At 41.2% G+C, this 10,787-nt stretch overlaps 1 protein-coding gene and 1 long non-coding RNA gene across 2 annotated transcripts; one reads left to right on the plus strand and one right to left on the minus strand.

Moving 5' to 3' along the window:
• Nucleotides 1–1,973: 1,973 nt before the first annotated feature.
• Nucleotides 1,974–4,588, plus strand: LOC310736114. Its single transcript, XR_014536451.1, has 2 exons — nucleotides 1,974–3,663; nucleotides 3,696–4,588. It is a non-coding gene; the product is annotated as an uncharacterized lncRNA (long non-coding RNA).
• irf2bp2b (interferon regulatory factor 2 binding protein 2b) lies at nucleotides 3,988–7,716 on the minus strand. Its single transcript, XM_083559258.1, has 2 exons — nucleotides 5,701–7,716; nucleotides 3,988–5,265 (listed from the first exon to the last, which is right to left on the minus strand). Exons 1-2 carry the CDS (start codon nucleotides 6,473–6,475, stop codon nucleotides 4,484–4,486), a joined length of 1,557 nt encoding a protein of 518 aa, XP_083415384.1. The 5' UTR covers nucleotides 6,476–7,716; the 3' UTR covers nucleotides 3,988–4,483.
• Between the last annotated feature and the right edge of the window lie 3,071 nt (nucleotides 7,717–10,787).

Here is a 10,787-nt window from a genome sequence, read left to right on the forward strand (position 1 = left end):
ATACAAAGAGTCAGAAAAGATGCAAGGGATCCACTTTAAAAAGCAAATCTCTAAAATCAGGCTTCCTAAAATGGGAGTCTGTTTTCAAAGTTGTTACCAGAGAATAAGACTATATTTGAAAATGTTTACATGGTAAAATTTCATTATGGATTCCAGAAAAAAAAAGACCCTATATTCTAAAGTGTGTGAATTTTTTTTTGTAAAATGATTAATTAGGTTGTTCTCCCATAGACAGCTCATGAGGGAACATGGGGAAGTGAGCTTGGAACTGTGTCAATTCAGTGTGAAGAAAAAATAAAGACAAGCAGATTAACCTTGATTGCTTGGGCTAGGGGATGTATGACTAAAAACAAGAGAACATTTTTTAAAGAAGCAGCTCAATGCTTGAAGGGAAGCTTTAGTTAATTATGCATTATTTTCCCCTCTGGGCTTTTTTTTTTTTTTTGAGAATTTCACTTTTGCTTGGGTCTGTTTCACATCTAAATTTGTTTTTGTTTTTTGTTTTTTTTCAGTGGCTTTGATTAGGATTTATTACTACTTCGAACTTTTTTTTTTTTTTTTGCAAAGTAAAAGTCTTTGCTTCAGATGCCAAAATCCTACTTACTCCAGAACAATGCAAACCACATGATAAAAGGAAGTCTGTTTATTTCAGTACCTTAAGCCATTTATTAACTAGTTTTGTTCCTTAGTCCATCCATTTATATTACGTATTATAATCTCTATATTTTAAGAGAGGTGGAATAAAGACAGGCGCCTGCCCACACTCAACCCCGCTGTGATGCCAACGACCCAATTTTTTTGTTGCTTGACAGTAGCAGGCCAATAAAGGGCCATTTGTGGACTTAAGCCTGATTTCCCCCATGTCTCCCAACTGACGTGGCACCTCCATATTCCCTCCTGTGTTTACCCATGCAACAGGTAACCAGGCAACGAAGGCCCCCTTTTACAACACACACCAGCTTGGCGAGGGTGTGATTTCTATATTTGGTGCGACATAAAAACCTTTCCTCCAGATAAAGGCTTCCAGTCAACAGGATGCATGTTCCTTTCTTGGTGCTGCCGTGTCTGTGATTGATGGCAGGAGGGCTTCGCCTGTTTTCTGTCTAATTATAGTCAGTGCAACTGCTGGATATGTCTGCCCCCCTCCGTTTCCCTCTATCCCCACCCTCTCCCTGTCTCCCATTCCTCTCTCGCTACCTTTCACATTCTCTGCTTTCTTTTTTCCCCTTGGAATAGCAAAGGCTCAGGAATGTGAGCTGGGCTGCTTGCCCCACAAACCGCCCCCCTTCTCCCTGTCTATTCACTTCCCCCATTTTAGCCCCTCCTGTCTGCATGTGTGTGTGCATGTGTGCATATGTGAATGCTAATGCATAAAGCACTGACAGTAAGACCCTTACAGGATTTCCACATATCCCCAAGGCAAACTAGCTTAAAACTGCTGACGTGGCAAGCACACGTCTCTGGCTTGTCCAGACCATGCAGGCCCACGGTGTACTTGTTGACCTTCGGAGTTGTGTTCGAATCTGAATCCTCCAATCAGAGCAGTCTGTTCCAAACACAAAATGAAACAGTCGCTTAGACCACTCCTACACGCTTGAAAAAAAAAATGTCTGAAGTGCACATCACTTTGCACACAGCTGCACATATCCTACAACAGAAGTGCACGTCCAGCACAGATCACAGTTTGTAACTTATTTTGTGAAACTAACAAATTGTGCATGCACACTCTCAGAAAAAGATCTACTGCACTAAGACTGCTCTTGTTGCAGCTGTTGAACTCACAAGGTACACATTTTTTGTCAGTATTTGACCTATACCTAGAAATGCAGTGTAGTGATGTAATGATCAACAATAAAACCAATATTATAGTTTTAATTAGTCTATTTAAAAATCTTTTATATTCAAAGATTTAAAAATTAACACTATTTCCACACACACAGACATACAAATATATATATATAAGAAAAGGTACAATTATTAATGGATGGATTTTGAAAATAGAAATAATTACCTAACTATTAAAGTATATGTTTTACGTTTGTCTTTTGGTGTTGCACTGCATTTTACAATTTATTATTATTAATAATAATAATGAAAATAATAATAATACGGTTTAATTACTGTAACGGCTTAGCAATAGTTAAATTTGTTTTATAATCACATTAAATGCAGATCTTCTGTTTCAGTCAGAAAGCTATGCAGTGAAAGCATGGCGCGCGCTGACGACATGTTTTGACTGAATCTGTACATTTCTCGCCGGAGGACAGAGAGGAAAAGTCACAGCCCTGTAAATCACGGGGGGAAAACTGCACGCGCCAAAACAACTTGTCTCGCGATTAAAAAGGGAGGAAAAAACCCGACCCTTCTCCCTCCACGAGTCTATATCTATCTGTATCTATATATGTTATTATTTAGACGACACTGGACGGATAGGGGTGGGACGGCTGTGTAAACAAAACACTTGACGGCGAGTTTCGGTGTGACGGAAGAACGTAAACAAGTCTGACAACAGCAGCACACGTGCGCGAGCGCGCACACGTCACCGCGCGGTCAGCTCAGAGCGCGCGCGGTGCACGCCGGGAAGCGGCAAGTCCGAGCAGCGGCGGCCATATTTCACTGAGGAAATGCAATCGGAAAAATCTCAGGAAATCTTTATTAGTTTAATAGCTCCTTGTAACCCTCTTACATGTATGTTTTGTAAGAATTTGGTATATAACACGATTTTTTAAAGTGCTATTTTATTAAAATAAATGTAAAAAATATATTTTGGATTTAAATGAACAGGACAGGATTTGGAACATTATATTGGAAGAAGTATTGGAACAGCAGTGCCATTACCTTGTGTATTATAATATGAATAATATACAAGTTGTAAAAACGTATGAATCCTGAAAATAAGATAGGTAACTTGTAATTTCATTATATTACATATATATAAATTCTGATATTTTGTGTTTATACATCCCAGTTTAGGTTAGGTGAAAGGTTTAAGTAAGAAAGAGATTTTAATAAAAAATAAGAAGGTAGTTACCGGGTTGGCCTATGAAAGGGTTAAGCTTGGTTTTGCTGCTCCACTGAATGGCAAGTGCATGTGAATTCTGGGCAAGACAGAGGCCTCCATTCACTCCTGTAAGCTTAGTGTGTGCAATCAGCCTTAACAGTAGCAGGCGTGTTGGCCTCCAAGGAGCCCCAGACTAAGAAGGACGGAGGACGGTGACTCAGGAATTCCACCACAGGGGGAGAAAAACCACGTGGTCAGGGAACTTTTCATTAACGCTCAAGCTATGGTGTGGGGCCAACTCCCCTATTGTGTAGCTTAAACTGCTCAAAAGTCAAAATAACCGCTCCAGACTTCGTTAAAAAGCAGCTTCACAACTCTGACACTCTCATTCACTCACTCATAGCAGTAGAGTCCAGATGTTGACATTATAAACTTGACCGTTACAGAAATAAAAAAATGTAAGCTTCAAAGTCCCCCAAAACTAACGAATGTGATAGATGCCTTGTATAAGGTATGAAAATGGTGTCGAGGAACAGAGGTTTGGCTTACCGAAAAAGGCCAAAGGTAAAAGTGTTTACGGCCCCGAACACATGGCAAGTGTGGGTAAAAATAGACATCTGAAGGGTCAGATTGCATGCCGCATTGAGGTACTCCATAAAAAAGTAAAAAATTAAATAAATAAATAAATAAATAGAAACATGCAACGTACAATTAACAGTCGGAAAATATCTATTCTTACCAATTCAATATTTTTGAGAGGTTCATTAGTTAATAATGCCTGTATTAAACCAATGGTTATACAGTCACCACCTATACAGCACTGAATATCACATTCTCCCTTTGTCTCATTAGCTCCCACCACCACCCCCATCCCAGTCCCATTTTCTTGCACAGGTTGTTGCATCATCCCTCTACAGTGTGATTCACAGGAGGGAGAGACTGCCTCACAAATAATGGACAAGAAGCAGAGCATGGACACTTTAGGCTGTTATTACAAGGTCAAAAATTGTATTTGGCAATTTTAAACAAGTGCATACAAGTACAGCTAGAAGCATTTCAGTTTTGCCAAGTGCTCATAGAGTAGTTTTAGTCACATTCTATGATTAAACATGGACTGCCACCAGTTCTAATAGTACACTGATAATTGGCATTGAACAACAACTGAAAAGGGGAGGGGTGAGTAGTCTGTTAGAATGTATACATACCTTTTCATCTTCAAAAAAATATAGAAACAATGTATTCAAAAAGGGAAAATCAAAAAATTTATACAGCCATGTTTATGAAGTGTACACTTCCCTTGAGTCCATATGTACATGTCCGATAATTTCTGTTTGGATGGTATGCAATTTCATTTATTTAAAGTCATCTGAAATTGTATGTGTTTGTGTCATTTGTCATTTTTGAATGATTTGCAAGGAAAAAAAAAACAAAAAACAAATGTAACAAAACAAAAACAAAAAAACAGAATAGTGTGAAAAAAATTCAAGGGTCTCTCTCCTTTTTTACTTTCACGTCTCCGGCCAAGATGGTCGCTATTTCCCCCTGCATGAAAGCCCAGGGCACGTTGGAGCCCACCAGTGGGCATTTCTCACCGCTGGGGCAGTACACTTCGCCTGTGGCACCCTGCTGTTTGATGCTCTCACGTGAGCAGGGGAAGCAGAACTTGTGTGAGGGCACTGACGGGCACTGCACGAAATGTGTGTCCTCAAGCCGCTCGTGACACAAGGTGCAGCACAGGGGAACACTGCCAGGAGGCACCGACGAGTCCGGAATGCTCTGTGGGTGACCACCCTGAGGGTCTACTACACCTGGGACATGGCTCGCACCTGTGCCTGCAGCAGTCGTGCCCGCTACCCCTGCTCCCATCACGTCCCTTTGGGTAAGCCGCCGCTGGCCGGCTGAGGAGGGAGAGAGCGGGCTGCCGCTGTTCCTCCTTGCTGTAGTGGAGTGCACCTGATTGGCGTCTTTAGGCGAGCCCGTGCCCGCACTGCCGGCGTTGTCCGCTGCCTGGATGAGGGCAGCCATGGGAGACTGGCCGTTCTGCACAGCCAAAGCAGCCTCGGGCGGCGTGGTGCGTGGGTGTGGAGAGATGGTGGAAGGAGGTATGGTGGTGTAGCCCGGCAGAGCTGCAGCAGGCAACTTTGGCACTTCAGACGTGCAGGAAGACCAAGGCAGCCCGTCACCGTTCAGCTTAGTGCCTGCACCCTCACCCTCAGGCTCAGGGGAAGCTTTCCTCTTCATGCTTCGAGGTTGCTTGCCTCGATCTGTAAACGGAAGGAGGAGGGGGGGGGGTGATTGGAAGGGGGAAGTGGTTTAAACAGTTAAAAAGAAAGGAAAAAACAAACAGTAGGCAAAAAAATAATAATAATAAAATAAATAAATAAGCACTTGAAATGATTCCTCAAAAACTCTAAGCCTGACCTGTTGTTGGCACTGTTTGCCAATTTCTTTGACGCACAAAAACAGTCATGACATATGAAGACAGTGAGAGAAATATGCACTGAACTTCACAATTCTTCAGTTTTTTCAAAGCTGTTATTTTTACACGAGTTGTTATTTTTTTAATGCAAACTTAAGTGTACTTTATTTTTTTTTAGACAACTGAATCTACAATATTTACATAAATCTATTAATGTAAAGACACCTGAAGTGCCTAAATGTGCAAAATGTAGTTTCTTGTACAATGTCTATGTTAATACCGGTTTTTGAAGAGGCAGAAGTCTCGTATCCCATCCGGTGCATGGCTGCGTGCTCCTTTTTGAACCTGTTGTCCAGACTATGCAGGGCCATGAGGTCGCGGACCGTCTTGCCTTTACCCATCCAGTCGTCGCGCTTGTGACTCTCGCCCAGGTCAGACACGCTGTCCGGTCGGTGTTTATCCTTCGTGTCGTCCGACCGCTTCACACCGTGATCAACCGTTAACGCGCCCGGGATCCCTATGGGAGGTGGACGGCCATTGAGCGCGTTCACTGGCAGAGCCCCGTTAACGTTCACTAGAGGTACGAGGCTTGGTGGGACCGCGCTCGCCCTGCGGGGATTCGGGCTCTGGCGGTTTAGCTCCGGCGGCTCGTCCGGTTTGGGAAATCCATTCGGAACAGGGAGGCCGTTTGCCTGCCTGGCACTGGGCTGATACTCGGGCCCGAGGCGGGGCGGTCTGTCCGAAGAGAGGGAGTAGCGGTCCAGGGTCTGCGGCGGTGGCGCCCGCGAGCCACCGTCTCCAGTTGCGTGGTTGACGGACTGAATGTCCTTGGCCGACTTGCTTGCTCCAGGCGACCTGCCTTCCTGGAAGCCATGAGCCCTCTTGAGCTGCCGCGCAGTCTCGATCACGAATTCGATTCGATCAGCTCCCTCGTAGTTCACGCACCCCCTGCACACCGGCTCCGTGAAATCCCAAATCATAGCCCACGGCATGCGGGGCAAGTCGCACAGATAGCACGACTGCCTGCGCGAGGCAGCAACCGCCGCGGAGGACATGGCTTTGGGGGAAGGAAGAAGAAAAGGAACGAATACGACTAATTCTCCAAAACGCCCGTCTGCTGATTTTAGTTCTATTAAAAAGAAAAAAAGCAGGAAAAAAACGGTTGTAGTTTCCCCCCGCACCCGTCCGTTGGCGACCAAAAAAACCCCAGCAAAGTTTACACTCCGAAGTTCATGGCAGTGCGTGCTTTACTACCGCGCGCCTCTATCTAGCTCGCGCACTACTACTCCGCCAGCCAGCTCAGTGTGGCGCGATGACGTCACTAAAGTTAAGCTTCCAGCGTTTCAACTCCGATTCTATTTACTTCGATTCTTCGACAACCGCTTTCTACGCATGCGCCATGCACCCCCCCCGCCCTCGGCGCTCCAGCTGGGCTGTTGGATCTGAAACCACATTTTTTCAACGTCTCGATGTGTTTTCTCAGTTACTATTTGCTTTCTTATTTCTGTTGATTCACAGGAACGTAATATTTACACTACAAACAGGAAGTAAAATCTAGTACCTTTCAACAGCTTGCACTAAATAAATAGTAGTATAAACACTATTAACTATACATATATATTTATTCTAAAATGATTATTTTTTTAATAAACTGCGAACAGTTGCGTTTTGGTCAGGTTAAACAAAGGACAAAAAAAATATAAATGTGAGTTTTGTGGTTATATAAGGTCTTTAGTTTGGGGGTCAAAAAAAAAAGTAGAATCATACTACACCGATTTGCGCATTGTTATGCAATCTACACATCTTGGCTCGGATCATGCAAACGCCGGCGCTGTTAAAACTTGCACCACTATGACCCCTAAGCCAAAATATTGCCTGGAGCGCCAGCCCATAATTCCGCATTCCGTCGCCTTGGCGACGCAACGTCACGAGGATGACCGAGTTTAAGCGTGAGCTGCAGCGCCCATTTAAAGTGAGACAATCTTGAACGCTTCACATCTACAATATGGTGATGATTTACATATCCTTACACTTAACATACACTCAGCAACGTGCAATTTCTAATATATATTATGGTTTTATCAATATAATACTTCCTTTAGAGAGCATGTTACCAGATAGGGAATTTCTTAATTCTAATTTAACCCAGCACTTTTCATCTAATGTAGTTCTTGAATGGTATAATTAATCAAATCATTTAAAAACTGCGCAAAAATATATACACAGAATTCGTGCGTTTCACTAAAAACCTGGCAACCCGGAAAGCACGCGACTGCCAAGGTCGATAATAAATTTCGCTTTAAGGAAGCGGACTTTGTTCAGACTTGAAGCTGATGTGTTTGACTCCTGTAGACCAAGCCCATGTGATTCAGCAAAGCTATCACTGGCTCGCATTCAGCGTTAGCACAAAGTGGAAAGCCCCATGTCAAAGACAAGTCCTGCCATGTGCTCTTCCTTATTGTTGTTTTTATGAGCACTCAGGCGTGAGTCACAGCCTTAACCAGCCCCAGACACAGTTTTAAAGCAATCCGATGTGTGACGGCTGAGCCCTAAAACATCCGGATTGCGCTCTCATTTCGATTTGAATCAAGGGTTATTCTCTCATGAATAATAATAATAATAATAAAAAAATCACTTTTAGAAGTGCAATGATATTACTGTTGATCGATTGACAAAAAGCTTTTCCTTTCATCTCTCAAAACTCAAGACACCAATGTAAAAACAGTCCCCTTAATTGAGTAATTTACCTAATAATTTCCTAAGGTATTATAAGTTATAAATAAATAAATAAATCGTATCCTCAACTGTAGGTTGGCACAATAATGTCGTGTGGTGTGTACCATTGCTGCCGCATTGCTCCAGAGTCCCTTGCTTGCTACTGAGCTTACATTACTGTCCTGTGCATAGTTTAGCATATACTCCCTGTGTCTGTATGGGTTTCCTCCTAACTCCAAAAACAAAAAAACAAACACGTCAGCTATGCTAAATGGACCCAAGGTGTGAAACTGTGTGTGTGTGTGTGTGTGTGTGTGTGTGTGTGTGTGTGTGTGTGTGTGTGTGTGCACGGTGTACTATCTCAGATGTGTTTCTGGAATGGACACCGGATCCACCGCAACCCTGCCCAGAATAAAGCAGTTGCTGAAGATGAATGAATTTAGTAATCCTTAGCTAGCTACAGCTGTCTAATAGTTCATCAGATGGGATAGAGTCAGTGTTGGTTTTAGCTACATTTGTTAACATATTTGCTATACTAATTTACTATTAATGTTGCCTATATGCACCAATTATTTAAAAATAAGTAGAAAAACAAAAGTTACATTTACAGTCTAAGAGAACAGGATCTGTGCATTATCTTGAGAATTGAGGGGGTTTATTACATTACTAGATCGAACTCTCTCTCTCATATATATATATATATATATATATATATATATATATATATATATATATATATATATATATATATATATATAGTATATATAGTATATATTAGGCGTAACATACACAAAATTCATGGTTCAGAGCGTATCTCGGTTTTTAAGTCACGGTCTGGTTACATTTCGGGACGGTTAGGGGGAAGAAATGCAAAACATAACATTGCTTCTTGTTTTTTTTTTTTTTTTACTAATTATTATTATTATTAACATTTGTGATCAACATTTTACATTTTTTTAAAAAAATTTAAATAAAATGCCTGCTTGGTAAAATAATAAATTATATTTTATAAAAATACAATAGAATAAATCTAATTAATGCAGCTCTTTGATGTAATTATAGAGGAGTGGCAGTGCTAGATAACAATGCTGCTCACACAAAATATTAACACATTATTATAAAATATTGACATGTTTACTTATGGGGGGGGGGGGGGTACTCATTTTTTGTGTTGCCAGCTATTTTGACAATAATAGCTGTATGTTGAGGTATTTTCAGTGGACAGTAAATCTGTACTGCTATAAAGCTGCACATACTACTCTAAAGTATATCCAAGTTTCATTTCTATAGTATTGTCCCTTGAAAATATGTTTTGAAAAAATGGTTGCTGAAACTTGGTGTGTACTCAATTTTGTGATATATATATATATATATATAAGCATGATGTTTATATACATATTTTCCAAAAATCTTATCCACTAGCTAGTTCTCACATATCCTGGAATGGATGCTAGCAAGTGCTTCTGTGGATAACACAAACAATTTCTTTTTGCCAAAATATATAATATTTTGTTTCCACGTGCTTAACATGTGACAAACAAATTCAGCTCACAAATGTCTGTGATTAATCAATCTGACCTCTTTTTTTTAGGACACAATTAACTACAGTCAGCAACTCACTAGCAATTTGTCTTAAGCTAGAAAAATGGAAATATTTGAACGATGAATTATTTTGGACTGTCTTCCCAATTAGGAAATAAACTGCACATTATAGTTTTGGGCTGTGATTGAAGCATGTTTTGTCTGCGTTGGCTGAATCCATGTGTACTTTCACCTTGTTTAAAAGACCTGGCAAAAATTAAATTAGCTACATTTTTAGCCATTGTTTTAGCTAGGTTATGATTAATGTAGGGTTCTTTCCTGGCTGTCTAGCACTATTGTTTGCAATATGTATTTTGTGTGTGTGTGTGTTTGCCTTCTCAGAAGCACCACCTGAAAGTAAAAACAGCACTGATGACTTCACTTATGAGGAAGTGAGATGTTATGGTTTTAGACGTCATCAAACAATTCACACCAGCTCTTTACTGGCACCTCAGAGCAGCATATAGTTTTCTCTAGACCTCATATATTTAAACGTCATCTCGAAATTGCAATATTAATTTGATGCTGAAATGAGCTTGATTCTACATTATATAGAGGAGCTCTATTATCTATTGTCTTGTCAGCTTTTGGTGTTTTATGAGGCAAAGCAGATTTCACGTCGACATTAGTCAGTAATTCGGATCAGATCTGCCTCTTACATAAGCATTTTCGCTGCTCTCATTTCAGCTCCAGCTGACTAAACGAAGCTGCAGCTCTCTGTAGAGTAGAATTACGACATGCAGTTCTCTTCCGCCTCAAACGCACTAGTCAGCAGCGACACACACACACACACACACACACACACACACACACACACACACACACACACACACACACACACACACACGGCCACGTCGCTGAACAACGTGTTCCGTTTCTGTACAGCCTCGAGCAAAACAGTCAAATATAGCGACAGACTACACGCTTTGCATACTGTACAAAGTACATTCTGCTCACGGCCAGCAATTTGTGGCAAATAGCAAGGACACTTTTTTTTTTTTTGTTGAAACAAATATCTGCAACAAAGATACAAAGAATGCATTACGTAAATACTTTGGAAATGTGAGGTGG

Source organism: Silurus aristotelis (genome assembly GCF_946808225.1).
Source record: "Silurus aristotelis genome assembly, chromosome: 13".
NCBI lineage: Eukaryota > Metazoa > Chordata > Actinopteri > Siluriformes > Siluridae > Silurus > Silurus aristotelis.

Coding starts and splice junctions, on each gene's coding strand:
- irf2bp2b (XM_083559258.1), bottom strand. CDS start 6,475: ATGTCCTCCGCGGCGGTTGCTGCCTCGCGCAGGCAGTCGTGCTATCTG. Junction 5,266..5,700: donor TTCTGCCTCTTCAAAAACCG/GTATTAACATAG, acceptor TTCCGTTTACAG/ATCGAGGCAAGCAACCTCGA.